The 27527-nt window shown below is 39.8% G+C and overlaps 1 protein-coding gene across 1 annotated transcript in view; it reads left to right on the forward strand.

Annotated features, from left to right (window-relative positions):
• diaph2 (diaphanous-related formin 2) overlaps positions 1-27527 on the forward strand; it is a 369240-nt gene that overhangs the window by 140396 nt on the left and 201317 nt on the right. The window contains exons 18-19 of the mRNA XM_020591281.1: positions 2-178; positions 4044-4155. Coding sequence (XP_020446937.1) covers positions 2-178; positions 4044-4155 — 289 coding nt within the window. The remainder of the gene's footprint in view (position 1; positions 179-4043; positions 4156-27527) is intronic.

A 27527-nucleotide genomic window follows, 5' to 3' on the forward strand; every position in this document is an offset into this window, starting at 1 on the left:
ACCTCCACCTCCCCCACCACCCCCTGGTTGTGGGCGCCCACCTCCTCCGCCTTTCTTTGGGGGCCCGGGTGGACCCCCGCCTCCCCCTGCATTACCTGTCGTCAAACTGCCTTATGGACTGGAGCCCAAGAAGACCTATAAACCTGATTCTGTGATGAAGAGGGTCAACTGGACCAAGGTATGGTAACTCGAGCTTTGTTCACTGCAGCATACACTACCAGTAAAACGTTTGGATGCACTTTCCCAAGGGAAATATCATCCCCCAGTTATGTCACATACCATGATGTAGTTTTTTTTTTCTTTTTACAATCACATTTAGCACTGACTTTTTAAAGAAATTTTGAGTAGCACTACACAATATGAAAAGTCAGAGTTGAAGATTCAAACCAAAAGGATGTCTATTCAAATGTGCTCTTAATCTAGTCAAACAACTTCAGCTTCAGGCCGCACTATTCCGCACTCGGCACCCGTTTCAAAGGATTCAACAATCAACAATTTTCACTGCTCAAATGCCCTTGGATTTGCACATTCTTAGCACAGTTGGATGAAGACTGGGTTGTGTAATGATCCATCACATTTGAATACAATTTCAATAGGACATTCTCTTGCGTCCTGATTCTATTATACCATAGATAATTTATCTATCACCTTGGGACTTTTTAGCATTAATTTAACGGTTCTTTGCCGACGCTTGTGGTACCTTGTGTTTGATCTTCAATTACTGACAGCAACCAAAACATCAGACTAGTTATTTTGTCATCATGTTAGCGGTGCACATTATATTTAATGGTTATGGAGGAATCAGGTGATGTTAAAAATTAATTTCAAGTGGTTTTTTTATAATTGTTTCTTCATATTTTTGTCATTTTTCCTAAAGAACAATTAAACAATTTGTAGCAATAATTTTTTTCCACAACAGTCCACCAAATTACAAACCTAAATGGGGATAGATATTTGTAAATGCAAGTTGGTAAATATAGTCACTATAGATATTGTAAGGGCATGTTACAGGTTGAATTTTCTGTTATCTCAAGGACCCTTTAAAGTGCCCGTATGGAAATGGAAATGCTTCACGGTGTGTGGGAGTGAGCACTGGGTAAAACATTTGTGTCATACAGTAATATGGTCATATTCATACTGGTTTTGTAAACAACTATGTTTTTTTGTTTTGTGGCTGTGTCTATTTATGTCTTGATAGTTTAATTACTATTGCTCATTTTTTCTGTGTGGTGGTTTTGCATATATGATTTGTGCACGTGCAGTGTGGTGAAAATACCCATGGCTGGAAAGTGCACAGAAAGAGGTTATTGTGTAGGTGCATTAACCTTGCCTCCACAGGAATCGTAGTTTGGTGATGCAAATGAAATTCATAACCTGAGGAGAAACAATCTGTGTCGATTAAGTGGGACAAGAGTCATCTGTCTTCTGTGTGCAGCAGATGGAAGTATAGGAGTGCCAGGAGCAAGTATGATTTGGTTGTATAAAAAGGGAATATGCTTTTATTGTTAGTGTGATTTTCTTTTCCTTTACCTATATCCTCTCTATCCACTACCCCTTACATGTCCAACTAGAGTGAGTTACACAGATATGATGGTGGCAAACCCTTTATATTACTGTCATCATAAAGTAAGAAATGAATACTAGACTATTGAGTCTAGTCCACAACTTGTTGCTTCATAGATGATCTCCACTTACATATCTTCAAGCATATATGCAGTAAAACCTATACACTTACATACTGCATAGCTGAAATAAATAATTTTACAATTTCAATTGCACAGCTACCTACTGTAGTCCTATAAACAAGCAAGGGATGTGGTTACAGTGCATTCTTAGTCACAAGCAGCTGTACAAGAAATTCACGTGGAACCAGCACAGCACAGTCTCACACTGCCAGCTCTCCCTCAGTGCTAAATGTATTTTAAATCAGCTTGAGTAATAGTTTGGACCTCTGTGTTGATGTGTCAGTTCCACACTAATGTCATTGTGGCCATTTAATTTTGAACTGTAAAAACAGAAATCATGATAATGTGCTAACAGTTTATTGGCTTTCCTGATCAGACAAGAAAGTTATATAATGTTACCATGCTGATTAAAGATATCTGTACACATGTGGGAACTGTAGAACAAATGGCAGCAAGGATGCAGTGGGATGAAGGATAATAATAACCTCTTCGTATAGCACACCATGAGACACAGTTCATGTTTGAGCTGGACATGCCATCTTTATTCTTCATCCCAGGTGCTGCACACTGGACTGAATGTCAAGTAACACAATGTTGAGGAAATGAAATTGCTTCAAAAATTCACAAAGAAACTTGCACCAGGAATGTGCACAGCCCGTTAGTGATCCTCAGTGTGTTTGTCTCCTCACCCAGTCTTGTGCCTGTTCACACAGTTTTATTTGTTCCTAATTTGTTTTTATCTCTCATTATATTTTTGGATGTATCTTCATAAATACTTTTTGAGTAGGCCTTTAAAAAAACAAGTTGACACATACTTCAGTTGATAGTTTCTAAGTGACTTTAGTGTTTTATTTATCTGCAATTCAAGACCCGACTTAAGAGGATGATGGGCTGCGACTACCAGGCAGATTGTTATGTGTTATTTTCTAAATTCACAGAGTTGGAGGTGAGAAATGTTGCCGTTTCTAAAAGCGTTATTCACTGGGGTTGTTTTAGTTGTATTACTTTCCTAGTCACTAAATATTTTAGGTTGTTCAACATTTGTTTGGGGTATTGCTGTGTAGAGTTTAAGCTTTGATTGTTTTGTTTTTTTTCTGAATAGCAGATAGATTTAAAATAGTTTTTTTTTTTACAAGCCTCACACTTTAGTGAGATATTTTAGTTCAGCTGGCTGTTTGCTAATAAAAGCCAGTTGAGGTATGACGGCTCATTACAAATGAGCGTGTCAGAGATGAATAGGAGTGGCAGGCTTTATTTTTTTTAAATAAAAATCTTGTAAAATATTCTGAAAATGAACATGGGTTAACTTGGACGTTTGTGATTGGGCCTGCTGTAACATGAGCTGTTCCTATGTATGCTGCGTGTATTATTGTTATTATTATTAGTAGCAGTAGTAACAGTAGTAGTAAAATGGTGAAATATCCATGGAATTAATCATTACAAAATACATTTGTGTCTCATTTACTGTTTCACAGTTTTCTCTGAATTAGATTATCACAGACATGACTGCTTTTTAGGACTCTGAGTGGATCAAGTGGGAGCAAATAAGAGTACAGAGGCACTTTTTTTTATACACACTCAACACCAGCTCATGTCATTAGCTTTCCATTAAAGCAGCTATTGTTGCCATTATAGGACGTTGCAACACTATTAGGCTTATCGCCGTTACTATATGGCCTTGAGGGTGATTGCCCAGCATCAGACAAACTTGTTTGTCCGTGCTGCGTAAGAGTTGTGCGCCTGTGCTGTGGTTTTGATAAGGTTAATGACAGCGGTGCAACAGGCCGACCGCTTGTCCAGACCCTCAGTGGAAAAAACATAACAGAGTCACACTAAGAGCTCTTACCATAGCACTTAACACATTGTACAGCAGATGTATTGCAGTGTCACTTGCATTATTAGCTAGTATTAACTGCACAATGTGAGATGGTTTGTGCATTCTTTCTCATCCACTGAGCGGTACTGAAGGAATGAGAGAGTTTGAAAGCATGCCTGTGGCCTGCTACCATCTCAGTGTGCGTACGAGCGTGGTTGCTTCTTACAAGCTTTCAGGCAAATCTAGGGTAGGAGGAGTGTTCCATACACACAAAATCATGCACTATGGCCATATTTATATAATGTATCATCACATGAACAAATGTATCTCAGCCTTCAGGTCCCCGTTTACTTTTCTGGTCTTTTTGAGTTTGTCCTTTTTGCACTTAGATATTAAGGATACATGCACAAGGGCATGTGTGTGTCCACACACAGAAAAACACACATAAACCCCATCTCCAGTGAGAAGAAATTTTTGAGTGGCAGGTTGGTGGAATGGCGGTCTCTGATTGTGGTGATAATGGAATCCTTGTGTCATTGCAGATAGTGCCTCAGGAAATGGCAGAGAATTGCTTCTGGATCAAAGTCAAAGAAGAGAAGTTTGAGAGTCCTGACCTATTTGCTCAGCTCTCCCTCTGGTTCTCACAGAGCAAAGGTAAGGCGGCGTCATCTCTCTTCAACCCTTGTTCAATTAATCTACACACACGCTTCATTTGCTTCTGCAGCAGTAGATGCCAAGCCCCTTTCATTTTTTAACACTTAAAGAAACCATTTTTTCTCACTGAAATTAACATTTCAGTGAGAAAACCAGGCGCTTTTCTACTGCAGTTGAACACCGTCTATGAATTCTCTCAATTCAAATCCTTTGTGCTAATTAGGACACCGGTGCTCTTACTGCAGAGTGTTTGTTTGCGTCTTTGAGAAAGCTATAAATGCATTGTGACTGTGCGTTGTCTTTGTTCTTCGTATCCACTGAGCAGTTTCAGATCAGTGTTTTAATGTGCGCCCGTGGGTGCGTGCAAACCTGAACTTTTACGTATTGTATATGTGCGAGCTGTTATGCTTGGTTTGCTTCTTGCCTTTTCTAGTCCAGTAGACCAGTCCCCCAGTGCGGAGAATGGAAGGCTTTTGTGAAGGAAGCTCTGGGATTTTTCTTGTCCCCGTCTAGCTTGTTTCTCACATATCCGACCGGGCTACCTAACTTGCCGATGAATAACACAAACAGTACAGAGCCAGTTTGTGTTTTTATGGAAGAGGGTTTGTCAAGGCGCTTGATGTATTCCTCCCATGACAGTCTGAGTGTTAGCCACTTCTTTGACTGGGTGTGCGTGCGTGTGTGTGTAGTATACCCCTCTAATTCTAGCAGCAGTGGGAGGGGAGAAGTCAGAGCTCTGTCTACTGCAAAACAGTCAAATCTGAGCTCTGTCAGGGTGTGTGGACATAACGATACAGAGTCTTCCAGCTTTTCCAATTTACCCACCATGTGTTTGGACACCAGTCAGCCCGCCAGCAGCTTCTTGCTTTGTTGTTCTCACAGCATCCTGGTCAACAAACTGGGCTCATCTCTTTTTGTTCTGTGAATTAAATAGCAATTTCCACTCGGCTGCCGCAAGGTGATTTTCCGGCATAATACAGATGGAAGGAGAATGTGGGTAGGAAAGAACAGTTGTTGTGAGGCTTAATGAAGTGGCAAGCAAAGGCCTGGCAGTCGTGCCACTCTTTCACCAGAGGATATCTGCCAGGCAGTGTATTTTCTAAACTGTGCTCTGTGGCATTTCTGAAATAACTGACAGTCTAATCTTTTTTTTTTTTACACATTCGCAGTACCTATTTATTATTTAAATCTTCATACTTTTATTTTATTGATTCATAAATTCAAGTAATAGATGATGAATTTAACATTTAATGCTAGTAAATCAGATATATGTTTGCAGAGCACAGCTGCTATAAAATACAGTGAGATTCTTAAAATGAAATACAGTGTAACATTTGGAGTTTCAGAGACATGTGGCTTTAATTCAGCTTTAAATGTCCTTGTAAATTCTTTATTAAATTCCCTTTCTCACCCACTGGGTGCTCTACACAGCAATACCCCCCCCAAAAAACCCTATGGATAGTCTGTGTACCCTCTGGCAGGATAGGAATTCATGATCCAGCATTTCCCCTAGGAGTTACCTTTGCTGCATCCCTATCAATTATCCCTGCAGCGACTTCACTGAATCAGCTCTTTTGCCTCTATTGTTGAAATAGAACATGATTTGCTCATGAATGAAGAATGCTGTTTAATGTTTGATATCTAAACCCCCCCCCACACACACACACCCACACACACACGCACACACACACACACACTGGTGAAGCTGGAAGTCAATGAGAAAGGCTTTGATGTTGATGGTATTGCAGAAAAAGGTGCTAGATGGGATCTTCTTAAAATGAGCGAGTTCATTTGTTTTTCTCTTTCCTCTGTTTCATCATTCATGCAGTATAGTCTTTCAAACATGCCATCCGAGGATATGTAACACTAAGTGTGCTTGAACATTAAACGTTTTGTCAGAAAGATCTCGCTTTATTCCACTTTGAATCTGATCTGGGTAGAGAGTCTTCCTTCACATCAAGTCAAGTTGTTTTAACTGGTATTAGTGGAGTTTAAAGTGGTGCTGGGGGTCCAGGTGGAGAAGCCGAGGCTTACCAGATTAATTCCTGAGGTCTTGTTGTAACCACGGACGATAAATCCTTTGTGGCTATTTGACAAACAAGGCACTGGTGAAAACTGACTCTGTCTGGGGACACACACATACACACTTTTTCTTTTGCTTCTTTGTTGTATCTCTGTCTTTGCCACATCTTAGACGTGGATATTTATAAGCAAAGCACACTTCAAGGGACTAGTGTATTGTGAAAGATGAGGCAAGCAGGTGTAAATGCCTTCCCTGCAGAGCTGCCCTTAGAAAATGGTGCAAAAAGGCTTCAGTTAACTTCACATTTCTTGGGATTCTTGCTTGTTACTTGCATTGCACTTTGGGAGTGAAGCAGAAAAAAAAGACTTTAATAGCCCCCAATTTTCAGATGCTTATTGTGCTGAGAGGCCTCTAAAACAACTGAGAATGCAAGACTGTCATCTCCCCTGCTGCTTTTATGAGTCTCACTGTTTAATGAGTTTTACCAAGTAAAGGAAATGATAATCAAGAGGGATTTCAAGCTCTGCTTCAGTCTTCTAAAAGTGGCTTTTTATTTTTTTTTTCTTTATCATATATTATGAGATGGTTCTTTGGCCTGATTGAAAACCCAACACATATGGCAGCTCTTAGTTGTTTTGAAGGCCATGGATGCAGCAAATCTCACGGGCAACGCCAACGTAGGTCATACTTGAAAAAGTTTTTAACAGGGGAACAACATGTTTTAAGAAAATCCACGAAGTACACAATAATGTCCATTAAAGCCACTTTTCATAACAGCAACATCCATTCAATTAAATGCAACTAATCAAGCGTAAACCAGGAAGTTGCTCTGCAAAATCTTGTAGCAAGGCAGTTTAGGGAATTATTTTAATGTTGACCTTTTTTCACTACATATATATATGTATTATATATATGTGTACATATTAAAAATACACAACATAAAATATGCCTGATAATCAATGTATGTACTGCACTCCAGTGATGTTGTAGCCACATAGATTGTTTCATACAGTATACGATAAAATATATAATTTCATAAACACACAATATAAACTGAAATATATAAATGTCAGATTTTGTATATTTATCTGTAATGTAACTGCACATACAATTAATCCATTAGCCTTCAGCAGACAATCATGGCCAGAGCCTTTGAAAGTAAATCCAAGGGTTAAACAAAAAGCAGAACAAAAAATAAATGAATTATTACCTTAGACAAAAGAACTACCGCCCACCCACAGAGCTGAGCCATCTGTTATTGGAGACACATCTTTATTTTGCCCTTGCTCACCATCCCAGTTTGTCACATCTTTCAAGCTTGTGTGTGAAACATTATATGGGCCCTGTTGAACAACCTGACCATGCCAAAGATTTATTTTATTTCCAATTAAAACAGTTTCCCCCTGTTGCTTTTTCTCTTGTTTTTCCCACTTTCCGCCTTTGCTTTGCTGTATCTGCTTTTCCCTCTTTCTTTACCCTCTTCTCCATTGACTTGGCTCCCCTTTTTTCTTTTTACCCTCATCTCCCCTTAGTTCGCTTTATCAATCAGTGGGTCGTGCCTTTGTATGGCTCTTGGGATCAAATCAGATTCACTTCGGGATTGAATGTGTGTAGCCATGGCCTGCTGCATTTGAAAGGCAATTCATTCAGCTGGAACTTTGCAGTTCAATTTGAAACAAGATTGATGTTGGCAAACTTTACACCCCCTTTCTTCCAAAATGTTTCCTCCATTGCCCGCATCAATTGCTGACGGACAAAGGGCATATGCCACTTTGTAATGGTGATGTCTGGGTCTCTCAGCAGAAACAACACAAGGAAACGAGAGGTTACTCAACTGCTGAAATCCCTGAGCACCCTATGTATTTCAATATACAGTGCTTTGCTTCTGTAAATGTTAAACTACTGCTGAAGATTAATTACACTAAAGTGGATACAAGTGTTCGTTTGTATTCTGTAGCCCTGTAAATGAATACCTTTAGTCGGACAGTCAGTGACACTCATACTTCTGCAGGAAGAGAGACCTAATGAAGATGCATATACATGCTGAACTGGGCTGTAGTCCACCCCTCCAAACAGGGTTATTGGGACTTGCTTTCCCAGCATGCGTCTGTGTTAATGATGCCTAGGCTGCTAATTAACATGCTTAGCCAAATACCTGCAGTTGAGCTGGGCAGCACTGGGAAAGGTGTTTTGCCCTAGTGCCTCACATGTTGTATTTTCTGTAGTACGTCATATCCGTTGTCCAACTCACAGCAAGAATTTATGACTCCATAATTGTGTAATTTGACACAGCGGCCGTCTTATCAGACAAAAACAATCATCTAGTCTGAACCGGGTATAAAGGTCAGCTCTGGAGAGGTTGTTACAAGTGATGGCTGCTGTCATCCTTCAGTGATCACAAAATGGGATCGCACTCAGTGACAAAAAATTTCTTCAAAATGTTCTTGGCCATCCTGCCTTCATTAGTGTCACTATTAGGATAACGCACCAATTTTTCAGAGCACAGTGGAAACTGTACTAGTAATTTCACTGTCATCCTCCCCCTCATCACATGGGATTTGATCAAATCCTGCAGGAGTCCACCTCACTCTGACATCTGTTTTCCTTTACATTACTCCCTACAACTCAACCTCACACACTCATTCTCTCCACTGAGCCAATGTGGTCTGCACACCAGCAGATTCTCAATCCCTGCTACAAAGCCCCGGCAGCAGGGTGTTAATGACCCTGCCACAAAGGCGGTAATGATGGAATCAGTGGGGGGGCTTAGCTGGCTCTCTGACTCTCCCTAATAAGTCCCCTAATAACTCTGTTAACATCAGGGCTGACCCAGTCACCAGATCAGACACACACACATGGTCGGCCACCTCACATGACACTCAACACCCTCTCGGTCAAACAAGAAAATGGTCGCTTATCAGCAGACTGTGTGCTGGGGGCCCTACAGTGCATGTTCAGTGGAAGTCTGCGGACACAAGTTCTGGATCACAGATCACAGTACTGCCACTCAAAATGTTTTAATCCTGTTAAGATGTATTCATGCATTAACAATACGCTTTGTTGATAGAAACCTTTGAAACGCTTTTTTGCTCTTGACAAAAGCTATCCCAAGGCTACTGTTGGAGCTCTGCCTTCTCAGATACTCACAATGTAATAAAGGCTTTTGTTTAATGAGTTTAGGCTCAACTCAAGACACTGCAGCTCACTGTGGAATAGTCTGCCTTGTATTAATAGTGTGTGCACAATGATAAGCTTTTGATATGTTCTGTGTCAAAGGGTTGGGAAGTCAGGCCTGATGGTTTGCCACGTTCCTCTAGAGGACAGGGCTGTTTATTACTGATTCTGTTAATTGAGAGAAGGGAGTAACTGCCCAGGCAGCTTGTTCTGTGTCTTTGTCCTAGGCATTTCTTTTTGTAACATTGCTCCCTTTCTCTTCTCTTATCTTGGATTTCCTGCTTGCTCTTGAAACCATCTCTTTGGGCATGCCAGTGTCCATCTGGAGTCAGGGCTAGCCTGATGGGAAAAAAAACATGCACTCACTATTTTTAGCTCATTATTCAACAGATCCAGTCTAGAGCCTGACCGATAAAATAGATTTTGTTTCTGCCAGTTTAAGCTAATTGCAAATAAACTGGTATTGGTAGTCGATAAATAACAATAAAGTAAAAGAATGGAAAGCCAAAATAGGTGTTTGAACCTATTACACGTATCTCTATTTCATAGTTTATCCAAAGAGCTCTGCATCTCCACTCCTGGCAACACGCTAATTCTGAGTTCATCGCACACACCGCAGCTCAGCTGACTGCTGCAGAGCAGAACAGAGTCAGTCTTTGTAAGTCAGTGTCTCATGGATAAAACAAAGCTTTCTGAAGCACTGATGAATCACTAATACCAACATGATACCTGACACTGATATGTAATAAAGCTTCCTTTGGGATGGTCGCATGAATTTGGTGAGGTGAGGCATTGAAACATCTTGATGCTTACCTCTGTGTTAAAATGTCAATACTGTGTTGAGGAGTCTGCTTCCAGTGGCGGTGGTTGTTTTTACATATAATGCATTACTAGAATGTTATTAAACCATGTCCTCCACATTTCTCCTTTTGTAACCACCTAAGTAAGCCTGACAGCGGTTTGGTCAGATTTGCCTGGTTTTGCTGCACTAAGCCATTATTGTCCTACAGTAGCTGAGTGCTGGCGTCAGTTATAGCCTATCTGCTTTTTAAGTGGGACATTAACCTAATGTTTGTTAATGAATGTTTGGGTCCAAACTTCCCCAGACCCAAATGGCAGACCCTGCCACCCTCTACACATAACATCCTTTTTTAGCAAGGCATCATTGGGAGTATATTAAAACAGGTACATTAGTTTATTTTGACTCAAATACATAATCAAACTATGGTACACCTCAGTAAAGTGTGTGTGTGTGTGCGTGTGTAGTGTTATATGTCTAACGTTTTAATAATTCCAGCTTCTATCCTTACTTTTATTAGCATAAAATGTTTCAATGTATAGTGCTTACATTAATGATGTGCTAACTACAGTAGCTAGCTACATTATGAGGCAGCAAAACAGCACACCCTTAGAAGTTTTATTTTCATTAAGTATTAATTTAAGAATACTGTGACTTGCCTGAACAACTGTAGCTTTTTCTTCTTCTCATCACAAGGAAAGTGGTAAAAAACACTCACAGATTCATGGACCAGGGGTTCAGTGTCTTGCGCAAGGGCACTTCGACATGTGGACTAGACAAGCTGGGAATCGAATTGCTAATTTTTCCAAACAACCTGCTCTACCTCCTGAGCCACACCCCTGACATGCAGTCTAGTAGTTCAGTAATAGCGTAAATAACACAACAGCCCTGTCATTTTCTGCCTCATTGCAGTTTATCTGTTGCTTAATTAGTTAGCTAGGCTATGCTATGGATTGTCAGTGGAAGACGTGAGCTATTAACAATGTTATTGTACTCCTTCTGCCTATGTACTGTAGTAGTATATATACCGCTCCTAATACAAGACCATATTTTTTCTGGAGATTAAATTTGAAAAGTGAGGGTAGGTTTATATTTGAGGGCATATACACGATCACAACATGAGATTTTTTTTTGGACTGAAGGTACCACTGTAACATGGCCCTTAAAGTGTTCTATTAGACCAGTTTAAGCTGCACGAGTTTCATATTTCATGTTTTGCTGCCATGGAGGAAATGAATTCTTGAAGAGTGAAAAGGAGTTTGTAGCATCTCTTGACATCTTTACTGCAGAAATGAACCAGGAAATAAACAGCCAAGAATTGTACTCTCACAGATTGTGCGCCTTGGAAATGCCTGAGATTTAAAGCTGAGACACTTTGCCTTTTAAGAATTAAGGCTAACCCACCTAACTCCTATCTGACCATTTCAAAACAGCTGGGAAGAACTAGTAATATTAGTAAGACTATTGGACCAGCAGAAAAACACTGAGACAAGTAAATAACAGTGACGCTGAGTCAAGCCGCCTTCTTTTGCATTTTTTGTTTTCTTTCTGCTTTTTAAGATGCAATGTTTTGTATATGGTTGTCCTTGTAATTCAACATAAAGAATCCCTATCAACAGTCTTTTCTATTTTATTTGTTTTTATCAAGAAATGCACATTAGCCAATATAATGTCTGGTGTTTTTCCCTTGACATTGTCCTATAGAACCCTGTATCGATGTGGCTCTGTTGCCGTCTTCCATGAACATCACCACAATTGGCATTTTACCACACAGTCATTTGGTAAACTGTCATCAGTGTCTGTGAGTGGAGAGATGCTCCTCTGTGGCAAATTGTTTTGATGACCCAAGATCTTTCCTCATTCCAGTAAATTGTTCATTCTGAAATAAATGTCCATTATTATTTCAAGGAAGTCAAAGAGGATATTGTCTTATTTTGGAAAAGAAAGGCCTCAAATGGTGCCATGTTCCTCTTTTTAAAAGGAGACCATTAATTGCTGGCACAGGCAGGAGACATTTGTCTCAATAAAACACAAAACACCCTGATGTTCATTTCTCTCTGTTTTGGGCAGCCAGCCCACTTGGATATTTCAGGGTCAGCCCTTTTCTTTGCTCAGCCCTGCAAATTTTTAATATATCACATATGAATGGAAATTAGACCCTTAAATATTAATGGCAAGTAATTGGTTTATTGTAGGAGACTATGTGTGTGTATCTGTGTCTGAGAGAGAGAGGGAGAGAGAGATTTGCTCTCCTTCCTTTTTTATATTGCCTTGCTGTGATGTCCCACTGATTTTAATCTTCTCTTCTCAGATGAGAGCCATTTTGGCTATCGCAGTGCACTTTAACTTTAGCTTTTTGAATATTAGCTTTCTGTGATATCTGCCGCTTGCAGCCTCCCAACTCTACATCCTGCTAACTTTTATGTGCCTTCAGGTACACTCTAATGTTCATCCAAACCTGTCTCTTCAAAAATAAATATCCCTTGCGCATCTAAATATTTTGTTTTTCTTCATGCTCGCTCCCTTGGATAACCTCTGCAAAAACACATTTGGGATACGTCAGTCTTTCTATAGCCCTTGTCAGAAATGCGCTGGGACCCTGAAATTCTCCAGACATTACCCGAGGGAGCCGTATGTAAGAACACAAATGTCCGAGTCAGTCGACTTAAGTAGACTTTACTTTGCCACCTCCCTGGTACAAAGTTTGTGTAAGATCCGAGTGAGCTGGAGTGGGCTCATATGAGCGGATGGCAGCATATAGTCTGGAGTATTCACATGGAGTTAGTGGGTGTGGTGATGACTTTCTATCATGTGACCAGAGCTAAGAATACAAGAACATCTGATGGCGAAGAAAAATGACGGGTACCTCTGTCATTACGAGCCAGTGCCAGAATCGTCAGACATGGCAAGAGACTCTGTTGTTCATGATCAAATTGCAAACTGGCTGCATGTCCACCTCATGTCCTGCCGCCTGCACCTCTCATACATAAGCCAAATGGAGTATTTTTAGTAGGTGAGAATGTGTCTCACACTGACTATCTCCTGTTGTAAATGGTCTTGTACTTATATAGCACCTTTCTACACATTGAAGCACGCTCAAAGCGCTTTACACTGTTTCCCATTCACCCATTCGTACTCACACATTAACACACTGGTGATGTCGCTGGGAGCAGCTTGGGGTTCAGTGTCTTGCTCAAGAACACTTTGACATGTGGACTGGAGGCACCAAGAATTAAACCCCCGACCTTCCAGTTAGGAGACGACCCGCTCCTCCTCCTCCTCCTAAGCCACAGCTGCCCCTGTGTGCTACATGTGTGAAAGGGCAACTCTGGGCAAAGTTCAGGCCTGATTCCATGGACATAGTCCGAAGTTCGTGTGTGAAAATCGCTTGTTAGCTTTTTAACATAGTTGTCAAGTGGCCCTTAAAATTATATACTTTAATCTAAGTTTGTCTTGTAACTTAACACATTAAACAGTCACCTTTTAAACTTTTTTTTTTACTTTATTACTATTGCAGAAGGATTTTTGCATCTTGATGGTAAATTAAGTTTGTTTTGTCTAGATCATTTATCAGTATGTATTTGTTATATCGTACATGATAACAGCCATCCTCCCCTCCACCACTTCAGAAATATTTATTAGTTTATTTGTGTAATATCGGTTTACTATATTCAGAAGTAATCATTTGTTTGAAACAAAAAGACATGTTTAGTTTGTGTGTGCTTTGTGAGTTTTGTGTATCTGTTTGTGTCTTCCTGTGGACCTCCCAGCCAATTCAGTGTCTGCCTTCCCGCCTAATTGAGTGATGGGGTGCTTATTAATAATGGGGCTTGCCTTTAAAAAGAGGACAATGTCAGCACTGTCACTGGAGCTTTTCACATGGAGAAGCCCCAGTGGAGTTTCATTAACTCAACCCCATGATCCCAGACGACAGAATATGGCGTGCATATCTAATCCAGCTCAGACGGATGAGTACAAGAGCAAAGGGGTTTGACTGTACAGGGAAAACCTAATGTGTGTTGGTTTGTTGTTCACTATGTGGATATACAGTCACAAGAAATAGCACTGTTTATTTCCTGGGTTTCTGCATAAAATGGTCATGAAATGTGACCTGATCTTCACTAAAGTGACAAATTTCAACAAACACAATATTTCTAAGCTGATGAAACACTGTCCTGACCTTCCATGTCTTTATTGAAATCATCCATTAAACATACAAAGTGATGGTAGAAAAAGTGATGGTATATACACACCACTGCACTGGACTGGTATTTTTACATGATGCATTGAAGGAGTGGAAGTGTATGAAGCACACTGTTGCTTTTATTAGTTTGTATTTCTTCAGATACTGTACTATAACTGTTAAGTAGAAGTTGTTCACCTATATGGAATAATTATCATAAGAAAGACAAAATATTTTTAATATTTCTCTGATTTCTGCCTTAACTCAAATCTACTGAGAGTGATTCTGTGACACCTAAGATTCTAATAGCAACTTGAACAGCTTTGTTTTCACTCCTCTAGCCAGGTAATAATTTCAGTGGCTGATGGGAATTGTTGGTGTTTTCTCTCTGATAGACCTGTAGACTCAAGCTTGTTTTTCAAGCTGTTAACAATTCAACCACCTGCTGTATTTCATAATCTCCTCTTAAATGAAACTGAACACAAACTCTGTCGGCCATGTAGTTAACGGAGTTCATCAATTATAATTGCAAATGTTTTTGAGTACCTCAGTTTTACACTTCTTGTCTAACTCCGACCTCTCCGAAAGTGCTTTGATTCTAGCTCCATGTTGACTTGTGATTTCCATTCAGATCAAAAATTGCACACAAGCCTCATTTGTCCACCAGCTAACCCAGTGCCTGCCTGTGCACAGTAGCTTGCAGCGTTTGTTCCGTGGCATTAAGTTTAATTTGCCTTTGAGCCTCTTTGGTGGAATTGGTTTGTGACTACGAGTGGGCCAAGGGATGACACTCCCATAGCGAATCTGACTGGAAAGGAACAGAGCGGAGACAGTGGAGCGCTGGGGGGGGGGAGCAACGAGGATGTCATATGCAGGACGGGTAAACAATCAGTCCTGCATGTTCAAGATGGTGCCTCCATGAATGTAAACAATCATGACCTGTCACGCTACAGCGAGGTAAATTACTGCACAGACAGAAAAGGTTGAGAAGACAGAAGGAGAATAAGGTAGATAGACCCATCTGATTACAGATTGTGATCTACAGTCACCTGAAGAAGAAGAAGAAGAAAAAAAAAAACCCAAAACAACAAAGTTCAGGTTGACACTTCAGGGGAAATAGCTACAGCAGACACCACTAGATTTTAAAACTTTATGACTTTTGTAACTGTCAAAGTCTGATTAGCAGATTTTAAAATCATCTGTGTCAAAAACTACCGCTGTAGTTAAGAATGTGTTGCTGTTTTAATTAGTAGGCAAGGATTTAAAATTTGAGTAAAATGCTAATTAAACATCCTATTTTGCTTCCATCTGAGACAGCTAGCTTAGCTATACGGCGATATAACGATGTTCCTGTATGATTTTGTTGAATATTTTATTGAAGTAACTTAAGTTTTGTTGTTTGTTTTTTTTGCTGGAGTTTTACATACCCTTTGGCATTTTTGATATCTTTGTTCATCAGTAATATAATGTTTCATCTGCAAACATGCAAAATGAGGCAGACGTTTCTTTTTTGTTTTCTGAAGTCCCACGTTTGAGCCTGTGTGTGTTTCAGACATTTTGATATTTACAAGTCACTGCGGTTTACAGGATGTGGGGAATAAATAGTGGATGAAATATAAAGTGTGACCAGTAAAGGACACATTGATTTTTTTTTTTTACCAAAAAGTGCTATACTTACAATATACAGCAGAAACTAAAAATACACCAATAGGAAACAGTGAGAAAGGGAGGATACAGTCCAAGAACATACAAGAAAATTGAGTTAAGACTTGTCACTTAAAGGACAGACTTTAGAGTTTGTCTCTGGCTCTTCAAAAACTGAGCACCTCTCCACTGCAACACATAAACTCCCCATTGCACCTTTTTCAGTTACACATATACGGTTTGCCTTTGCATTGCAACCTTTTCTTCTATTTTTCTTTTCTTGTGGCTACTTCCCCATTCTGCCAACCCATTCCTTTTCTCTACTCTCCACTGTCTTTCCCTTCCTGTCATTGCTCTTGAACATGTTCCCCTTCTTTTTTCCTGGCTACAGTATCCACACCATAAATATTTTACATCTGTCTGCGTTTCACTTCACTGTCTGTGTGAATGTTGGTCTTTTTCTGTTTTCCGTCTCAGTATCAGTATTTGAATGTTCTCTTTTTTTTTTGAAAATTAAATAAAATTTAAATGACTTTTTTTTAATTGAAGTTTTTCTTCAGCTTTAGTTCTGCTGTCAAATTCTCACACAAGTGAGGAAAGAGGGTGAAAAATAGCTTTTCAGAGCTTCTTATCATGAATCTGCCCATCCAGCAAGCATGTGTGTTTGTCTTTGAACAGCATTGTTTTCCATGTTTGGTACTTTCTTTTGTCGGTCTTGTTGAAGCCTCCTATAAAAAAAAAAGTTTGTGAAATTGGTCAAATCTGCAGAGGTTTAGTACTGTGTCCTCATAGCCAGAAGGTTCTAGGTTCGAACCTTGTGGAGTTTGCTTGTTTTCTCGGTGTCTGCGTGGGTTTTCTCTGGATACTCCGGCTTCCTCCCGCAGTCCAAAGACATGTAGGTTAAGTTGACTGCTTGTAGGCAGAGGTGGCAAAGGTACACACATTTGTTACTCAAGTAGAAGTACAGATACCTGTGTAAAAAAAAAAAAAAAAAAAAAAAACCCTTTTAAAAAAAGTAGAAATACTGATTCAATTTCTCTAAGTAAAAGTAAAAAAAGTATAGGCTCTGAAATGTACTCCAAGTAAAAAGTACTAGCCCTTCGAAGGACATTTCTGCCAGCTGTTTCTGTAAAGATAATGGATGAATGCGTTAAATTTTGAGTATATGGTAATACAGGTATTGTTATGGGCAGCTGAAATTATAGATAAATCACATGGCTCAGTTTTTTTTTATTGTTAATTGCTGAAGCCTTGAGGGGAAACACTTTGTCTGAATTGCAGCATTTGCAGATTGCTTCCTTCTCCCTTTTGACCATGTTTTATTAAACACACAGTATTCTGTTGAAACTGCAGAGAAATCTAAAGCAGTAATGTGATAAATGTGCAGAAGTCTGAACAAGTCTGCTCTAAGTGTAAACCATTATTTTATTGTTGTGTTTGGCTTGTTGTTTGCCTGCGGTACAGTCTTTGCCTATACAAGCAAACAGGAAACTCACAATCTCTGAGGATGTCTGGGCCTGCTGTGAAGCCACACTCAGAATAAGCCATGTTAAGCTTTAGGTCTTTTGGTGGTGTTGCACTGTTATTGCACTTTTCTTCCACCCACACAAGCAAGAACATGGAAACAGCATCAGTAACACTTCAGGACAGAGACAGGGTTATGAGAATTCTGCATTTGCTTTTACATAGGTACACTGTAGCCAGCTGTAACCCTGCACCAAAACACACACATTTCCCTGACAAATAGACTCGGCTAACATTGCACACAGTGGGCAGGCAGACCACTGAAAAATGTACTCTAGTTTCATCATCTTCACATTCTGTCCAGACCCTTGACCCCAGTTGCTTAACACCAGATGAGGGCCAACTGATGTCAAGCCCACGTATAAATGTTCTGCCCCATGAAAAGTACAGGTCTAGCTGTTAGAGACTGTTAAGTAGGAGTGGTTTTAAACACTAGACAGATAACTTTGATTGTGTGGATTAGCATTAAGGTGTTTCTGCTCTCCTGGCCTTTCTTTCCACCTTCCAACTCTCCTCCAATCCATCTCTAGCTGAAGTAAAGCAGCTTATTAACCTTTCTGAGGCCACAAGCATTGCCAGGATGGAAAGACACCACAGACATACTGTGTAAAACAAATGAACCTTAGAGGATTGATATGCCTTGATTTTTAATCACACTAAGCAGTGAAAGTCACTGGATATTTTATATCTTATGCGAACAGCACATTATGTATTTCATTACAGTTCAGCTGTACTGAAACGGAGGCTTCAGCTGGAAGAACAGCAGTGTGTTTCCTAACATGTGGACATGTCAGTTCACACTTCCATATAGATAACAAATTGAAACCATGATTTACATTCTTATTTTCTTGTCATGTTTAAAAAACAAAATTAAACTTACTGTTAGAGATATTTCTGTCTTGCTGTATCACTCTGATATCAGTGTTTGTTCTTCACACTCTACATCGCTGTTCCCAAACATCTCCTGGGGCAGTTTCCTCCAAGAAAATGCTAAAGATCTGTTGCAGCTGTATCTATAATTGACTCTCTATAATTGGTCTTGTGAAAGCAATTACAGGTCCCACAGTAAAGTGAAGCCAGAGAAACACAGGTGCTTAAGGGTCACATTGTAGTCGATTACTCTTCCCCCAACATGGGTGGTCCACCCACCAGGAGGGTGCTTCCAGGGCAAGCAAAAAAGACAAAAAGCCTCACAGTACTCTTCATCTGAGCTTCTCAAAGTGGCTTGAAATCAGTGAGGCAAACAAATTGTACCATTTGCCGTTCAAGTTTTAATGGATGCAGTAAACAGCAGACTGTAATGAGCGCTGATAACAGGCAGACAAGAGGGCTAGTGAAAATACTCTGGGGTTAATTATTTGTGTGACGTGGTTGCAGCCTGCCTTACTCCACATACACAGTGGTGGAAGTAAAGGCCTGTGCTTGGACGAGCTAGCGGTATAGTGGATGACTAAGCAGGGCATGGCAGCCACTCAGGCCCATGCATCCCTCTGTACATCTGAAGCTAGGTTTGTTCATTAAAGGCGTGGGACACTGTTTGACCTTAGGCAAGTCTCAAATGACCCCGCTCTCTGTAAATACTTCATTAGCTTCACTTCTCCCATACTGGACTGCATCGCTTAATCTATGCTTCTCACTCCACCTAAATTGTGTACATAGTGTGTTTTGTGTCCATGTGTGCTGGTGCGTGCATGTATTTGTACGTGTGTTAATGAGGGCTCCTGGTGGTGTGTAATTAAAACAACAGCAAATGTCCCCAAAGGGTAAGATTAACGTTGAACACATTAGACACAATGAGGCCCGGGAGAGACTCTTTTTTTTTTTTTTTGGGCAAATAAATGTTTTGTTTGTGTGTCTGTGTAAGTCAGACCATAACTCATGTTGGCATAACTGCATTGCTGCCACTTCTGTCTTTCTGACGCACACACACACACGTGAACACACGCTCATACAAAGCCAGGACTCCCTCTGGATTAGCGGGCTCCTCACATGCAGGCTGGCAGGATTCTGTCTGCCTTCCTTTCCCAGCCGCCTCCTCCACACAACCTGGTCCAACAAAGATAAACACATGCTGGGTAGATTATTAGAGCAGTGCCACGGGCCCCACAGCAGAGCAGCCAGTGCGCCATTGTGCTCCGATCGTGGTGGTAACTTGTAGAATCCGATGCAGTCACCTCCAGGGTGTTCTGATACATACTTAGACACAGGTGGGCGCTGATAGCAGCATGAGAGCTACAACAGACTCCTGTGACATTTTGCTGTCAAAAGAAACTCCCGGCACATTGTTTTCACTAATGGCGTTGCTAGCGGTTTAGATGCTCTAGCAGCTTGAAAGGTAGGATTGGAAACTTGGCAGTTGTTGACAGACAACTCATATGTACAGATACTGTATACAGTATGCACATTTGCTGTGCACATTCACACTTAATAAAAGCCAGTTCAGAGTTCCGTTCGTACAAAATGAACCGGTTCATGTTCATTTCTTCCATATTAATTTATTTTTAAACAAGCTGCTCTGAACTATAGAAAACATTTTTATCAGTAGAACATCCTCCTGCTCATCCATCCCTATCCTCCAGTAGCTGCGGTGCCTGAATCATCACTTGCACTGGTCATAACTGCAAAAAAAAAAAAAAAAAAAAAAAAAAAAAACACCTTATCAAGGTTCATAAAATAGCCTAATTGGGGCTCAGGTGTTTTGCCTATTGCAGTGATGCTTTACAATGAAACCCGAACAGGAATGAAAGAAATGTATGTAATACAGGTTTGAAGTAGCCAATAGGCAGTTTTTATTAATTTAGGGAATGAGGCTATTTTATGTGAAGTGTACTGTCAATATTAGTGATATATAAATGTCATTATATGGTTATACCTGGATATTCTTTGCCGGTCGAACTCTAAATCCTCTGCCAGTAAGCTCAGCGTCTCCCCACCAGTCTCTGACCACTTACAGTTCGGCTGTCTGTTGCAGCTCGGGGGGGGGTTTGTTTCAGGTTTTGTGTAGCCTGAGTGGGTGGTGTGTCGCTCTGTGTTAACAGGATGCAAGGGTCCAGACGTTGGGATGTGATGTTCTAGTGGAAAACAAAACAAGGATCCTAGTATTTGGAGCAGAAACTTGGAGAGGGAGTTTTGTTTTCTAACACATTGGTGTTAGAGTCATTCTCCATACTGAACAAAGCCTTTGCCTTTAAGTTCATCACCCTGCACATTATTGAAACTCAAGTGCACGTTAGTTGCAGAGTGAAGCGTTTAGTTCAGCCGTTGATGGAAAAATGAGCGCGGTCAATGCACGGCCTTCCCTTCCTTTTCTATATGATGCAATAGACCAAATGTTCTTTCTTTTCTTCTGACAAATTTTCACATTATTTTATCAATAGTGTGTTGTTTTATTTCATGTACTGTATCACTTTTAATGAACACATTTTAGTTACTGTTTACTATATCTGTATACTTTCACAGCACATTTTTTTTTGTCAAAACCTCACACCAGTAAAGCTTTATTGAACAGAGTAGAGAGATGTAGGAGGAAGGGAGGGTATGTGGAAGAGATGGTGCACACGGGAAAGAGATGTTTTAACAAGTGGTAATATTTGAGATGAAGGGAGTGATAGGGGGGAGAAGGATGTGATAAGTACACCGGTGGATGCTGTCGTTGCTGCTGAGGAAAATGGAAATATTTCTCAGAAGAGGAGTTGTGCATATAGCGGTGCGCCTCCGTCAGCTTCAGCGGATCAGGCGTTAGCTGGAAGATCTCTGAATTAATTGTTGCTGGCAACAAGAAATCATTCTTTAAGGGATTATTTTGGTATTTTGCTGATTTAATTTAGATGTGTCTGGACAAATATTTAGAATTTTAAATGAGACTAAATGGCATTGTCACAGGGGTGACACCTATGGGCATAGAAGTAAGTGTACGAACACATGCACACTTGGCTCTTTGGTTCTCCTGTAGGCATCCAGAGCTTGAAATACACACTCGAACACACACACACTGGCCTGCACTGGTTTTATTTTTGTGTCTGTTGTAATTAATAAAAACATGCCGTTAAACCAACAGTCCAAATTGGATCAGCAGTAAATATTTCTTCGCTGAATGTAGCTTGATGTCAGTGTCCTCCAGTGCAGAGAGAATAAGCCCCAATTAATGTGACTCATTCTCACCACAAAATATGAATATATCTTTGCTCACAGTACCACAAATGAAGGTCTGTAAAGCGGTTAATTGCTGATTAGAGCTGGCAGGTCAAGGGTGCATTGCTACCTTCCAACAGTCATCACTGAACAAGCTGCCAAACCTAGAGGAAAGATATTCCTGCTTTCCAGCAAAAGACCGAGTCAATACAAACAATCTGTTACCTGCAAGATGTGAACTTGTATTTTGGGGGGGGGGGAAGAGCACTGCAAACATGCAAAGAGAGGTGTTGATATATATGTGTTAGCAATTTACATCAAAGTGATAAAAATCTGTCTTTTGTTCTGGGATCCAGCCAAAAAACACACAGTAGTTACAGCAATATGCTATTATGATGACATTAAATTAGAAAATAAAGCAAGTATTTGCTTTTGTGAAGCTGTAACCAGCAAATGTTTGACAGTTTTTTAAATAAATCTCTAATAGGTTTTATTTCAAATTGGAATCAATTGATTTTCTGTCAAAAAAACTGATCCATTAAATGATTAGCTGTTCCTAATTATATGGAAACAATTAGTATTTGATGTAAATATGATATTTATGTATCTGAGATTACCTGCAGAATATAAATTGCCCTCACTGAACATATGCATAGTCATTGTGTCCTGTGACTTAGATATATAGCCACTGTATGAATCAGATCAAGTGAGTAAAGCTGCTCACAATGAATTTACTTAAAATGTAGGTTGTATTGTAATTTATGGCTCTGGTGATGTGATATCTCATATCTTTTTTCTCTGTCTATTTTAAACGAAGCATATCAGTCATTTACATGCCTGTTTTGCTTTATAGAATAATTGATATTCACATGTGGTACCAGTTTTTTTCATTCCACTTGAGGTGCTCCTACCAGAGTCTTTCTGCCAGTAGGGGGCACTGTGATACAGGCCAACAACTAAATCTGCTCTGAGGTTTGAGCCTGTGGGTTCCAGAGGGAAGCACGCATCCTCTCTCAGCGACAGTGGGGTTTTGTAAATCATGGACATACCTAATACAAGCCAATACAGCATACCCACCATCAAAATTTCATCAGCTCACACAGTGAGAGGTTTCCATATGTTGTGACAGTGACCGATCTGGATATTTGAACTGTGCTGACCCAGAATTGATGTGAACTCATTTTCTGAAGAAATGCAAAGTATTAACTTCCACATATTTCATTTCCCAGAGGAGTAAGTGTATTTCAGTGCTATGGTCAATCTGTTTTTTTCCACCTCGGTAATGGTTTGTGTCAAAACCTGTCGAGCCTTCTTCTCTCAGCAGCTTGTGTCTGTGAGATTGTGAGTTTAGTGTTGCATGTCATAGAGAAGATTACATGTGTTTGGCACAGGAATGTTCACTCCTTTGCTGTACAGTATGTGAGGAGACGAAAACGGCCAAACGGCTAAGGAAAGGCCAAACTGTTCCTTAAAAGTATACAGTGTGCGTCTTCAGTGTTAGATGGGCATGTGGTACATAGAGCTCGGTTGAGAACATTATTAGAAAAAACGTAAGACTCCATCAGATTTACTATTCTGATAGAAAACCTATTTCAAACTATTCTTAGTTTTAGTGTAATATATGGACATCACTGATGGCCATACATTTTTTGTTTTATTGATATTATATATATACATACAGATAAATATCAGAGGCAGTGATCATACAGACTTTAGGCACTAGTCTGTGTGCTGATTTTAAACTATATTGGCTAACTGCTTAGAGCGTATGGTGTGTGCAGCTGAGAAGAGTTCCCTTTGGAAGCATAGTCCTTGAATATTTCATAACAAGCCAAGTGAAAATATATTCATAGGACCAGGCGCATTAACAATTGATACCATCCACAACAATTCAACCAGATCATGCCTTGTTAATATCAGTGTGTCATTTCAGTAATCTAAAATTGCAGCACATTATATCTGTATATTTACTATTCCTGAGCCATTCTTCTAATAATCAAAGCCTGAATCTCAGCACTAATTATTTTAACATTATTTTTTGTTTTTTGAAATGTCTTATTAAGAGCTTGTTTTAAAGTGTGCATTCAGTAATTTAGGTGGCTTTGTAAAGGGCCTGCTTAACACAATTAATTCACAATTATTTTTGGGGCAGAACACCAGTGAAAAGAGAAGAGTGAAAAGAGTGGACAAATTGTGATTTATAGCGCTGTTCAGTGTGGATTTTTAATTTAATGAAAATGGGTTGTGTGTGGTTGAATGGACTCCTTGGTCCAATGTGTGAAGCCTCTGAAAAGTAGCTTGGGAGTTTTCTTCCCCTCTTTGTCTATTTCTAGTGATTCCATTCTGTCTTTCCATGGCCAGGTATCATGGCCTGTCCAGGGAAGTACACACTACACAAAATTTGATTTGTTCCTCTTCCTCTTTCTCTTTGTCTCCTGTTTAAGGCCAGATATACAATGCTTTTTGCACACGGTTTCCGATTCATTCTTTGTCAACAAGACACACCACCCAGGAAGCGCAATTTGCCAGTTGTCTGAGACGCACTTTTTTGTAAACAGTGATTTGCGCCCTTCTTCCTTTTTCCATATTCATTTGAGAGAGGAACACAGATGCTGGGTAGAGATATGATGAGTGTGGGTGCACTTTACTGGATGTGATGTTCACAGTTTCTGGGAGTTAATTTTGCATAGAAAATTGTCTGCATCTAAAGATCAGTTGCAAATTAGTTTGGGTACATTAAATGAAGATTGTAATATGTAATAAAAAAGTGTAAATAATCTTTATTATTTACTGATCAGTGAGAGCATTTAGGGGGAATCCATAGCCTGGCCAGTGGGCTTTTGAGGTAAATACTGACATACTCGCAGCTGAAAAAGTCAGACCATGGTAGAATGTTTTTTTAATCTAAATGTAAACATACAACAGACACAAACCATTTTGATATTTTTTTAATTATTACAGTATCACTCTGCATGACGACATTTTACAGGTAACACTGTTTTTTTTTAAATAATCTCAAACCTTGTTTGGGATTTCTACTGAACGTTTTGTCGGGTACAGATATATGTACCTACAACTGGCTGATTTATTAGTCTAGCTCTAGTGGGATCACAACAGAACTGTGTACTAGGACATTGTAATCAGAACAAAAACACTGTAATAAGTAAAAATGTGGTCTGACCATTGTATAACGCCCAACAAAAAGGGAATAGATGGCTATCCGAACATCCAACATTGATTAGATGTTCATTGAGTTTTTAGTGCGTTGTGTGGTTGTGGTCTTTTGAAAACGGAGACACTGGTGTTATGACTTTGGCTGCCATTATCTTGGGATGTCAATACAGTCTTCATCTACCACCTGCTCTAGTCTGAGCAGGTGCTACATCAACTCATTCACCTTGTATGAATTCTCTAAATTACAGTTACATTTCTATTTAAGGCTCAAATTGTTTATTTTTACAGATGATTATGAGTTGCAGTTGTAGTTGGTGGCTCACAGCCTCTTTGGCATCTTTTGCTTTTGTGTAGTCAGCCGCTAACTTAAAAAAAAGTCACACCTCTGCAGTGTTGCTGTACTGAACTACCTTTGACTCTCATCCAGCAACTGTGACGGGACCCTCCCACCTGTCACTAAAAGCAGCCACGCCCTTATTTAATACATAACTTCGTCCCAATATAATTTAAATGGTCCAGTTATAAAGAATCATCCTAAAACCTCTTAACCTGTTACCAAAGGAGAAGTACCCTGGACGAGACAAGAGTCCAAAGGTGTGGAACATTTTACAATATCAAGGCTTCTATTGGGATTTCCAATTAAGGTGCAGTCTGTTATCTGTTCACATGACTAATAAGCACAAAAACCCATGGAGGGGACCTCCCTGGGATTCATATCAGACCACTCCAGACCGTAACCATCAAGTCCTCCTATCTGATGCACTGCCAATACCTGCTCACTTTCCCAATTAAAACCCCAGGCAGGGTGTTCTCCTTTTAATAAGGAATGTATTAGGGCTGCTGTCATTGTGGCATGTAATGGGAAAACACCAGCTAACTGTGTGGGCTAAGAGAGTTTCATGCTGTCTGTGGTCTTCTTTTATCTGAAATCAGTGTGTGTGCACGCCTTTACATGTATGTGGAGAAGACAAGCTGCCATGAGAGGGTATTGTTCGTCAGTGCTGATGTGTTCTTCGGTGACAACAGGACTGTGTTGTGCCCAATCAGACGCAGTGACCACCAGTGAAAGTGCAGCATAGATGACCTTGATTTCATGATAAAGCCAATTACTACATGACAAGGACAATCTAAGAGTAGAACAATGATAGAAATGAGTTACAAAGGGAAGAAACTCTCTTGTTTTATTAGTTTCTTTTAACCATTTTTTTTAGTCTGATCACTGGATATGACAAAAGCCTTCAAACACATTGGAACAAAGTGTTACATTTGCTGTTGCTTTGATTTGGTGTATGTGTGCATGTGGGTGGGTGGAAGCAGTTTATCTTTTTGAAACAAATTTTAAATTGTGTTGCATCTGTGTCACAGAAGCGATGATCAACACTGAACATTTTTGAGGCTGAAAATTGTTCTTGTGTTTGTGCCGTATTGAGCCATGCATCTAACGGTATGACTTTATAAGGTGCACCTTTCAGTTACAGAGTCTCAAATAACTACAACCTCAAAAAATACACGATCCAGGTCTTGCTGTTATTGAGCTCCTCCCCCTCTGCGTCTAAAGTCGTGGTTCTCTGTGTGTGTTCTTGTACACGAGGGCGGCATGTGCACGGATTTCGCCCTCATCAGGGGGAACTTGCTGTCTCTGCCGGGGAAAATATAAGAATTTCTGACTCTGTTAAAGGTTGATAGACCCTCATCCACACATCCCCACAGAGATTAAGCAAGTCTCTCCTCAGGGCAAATAGTGCTGGGTCGCAAATACATGTCTCCTCCATACCATTGTACTGTACGTCTTCTCTCTCTCTCACACTCTCTGTTTGTCTTCTCTCTCTCTCTCTCTCTCTCTCTCTCTCTCTCTCTCTCTCTCTCACTAAGCACAAAGGGACAACCACTCATTAGGGTGCACACACAAATGATTGTGTTCACTCATACAAACACGTGCAGGAAAGAGTCTGAACATTGTTTGAAGCTAGAAAGAGAGGTTCTACAGTAGATGCTATAGTTTAATTAGGCTCTGCCAGCACCCACTGAGAACTGTTCCTGAATCTGGCACTGTTTTTCAAATGTCACTGGCAAGTGCTTTACTCGTAATGAAATGCATGTCATTATTCAGATTGTGTCAAGCTGAAGCGGTTTTATTTTTTATTTGATTACCTTGGAATTGCATTGTAATTAATGATAATTTAACAGTCCTGTATATATGATACATTTCAGAACATGTACTAGCAGTATGTATGTATTTTGAGTAGCAGCTGTGCACTCTTGAAAAATTAATGTTCTGATACTAGTAAAGTGCAGCAAAAGAGGAAGGTTGTTGTCAAACTTCAACAAGATCATTTGAAAAATGTTTTTTTGTTGTTTTTTTTTTTAAGGAAAATACACATTTATTCTTATCTTGTCCATAAATATGTTTTGCTACCTGGGGGAAAAAAATTCCTGCACATGTTGTAGTTAATGTTTTTAAAAATCAAGAAATAATCAAAGGTTCTATTCAACAAGGATGGAGTTGGATAGTATTTTATCAAGTCAGTGCCAGTTCTGAATCTGCTTATCTAATCCAAATCCTTTAGAATTCCTTTTCAACTGTTTGCAAGTTTGTTTGTTGGGGAATAAAGAAATGTTTTTTTGTTACAAAAGATGTAACATGATAATTAAGAAGCTAGTCTTTTATAATCACCTTCAAGTTCAAAGTTCAAAGATTTTTACCGTTAATTCAATAAATG

Source organism: Monopterus albus, unplaced genomic scaffold (assembly GCF_001952655.1).
Source record: "Monopterus albus unplaced genomic scaffold, M_albus_1.0 scaffold2.1, whole genome shotgun sequence".
Lineage (NCBI taxonomy): Eukaryota > Metazoa > Chordata > Actinopteri > Synbranchiformes > Synbranchidae > Monopterus > Monopterus albus.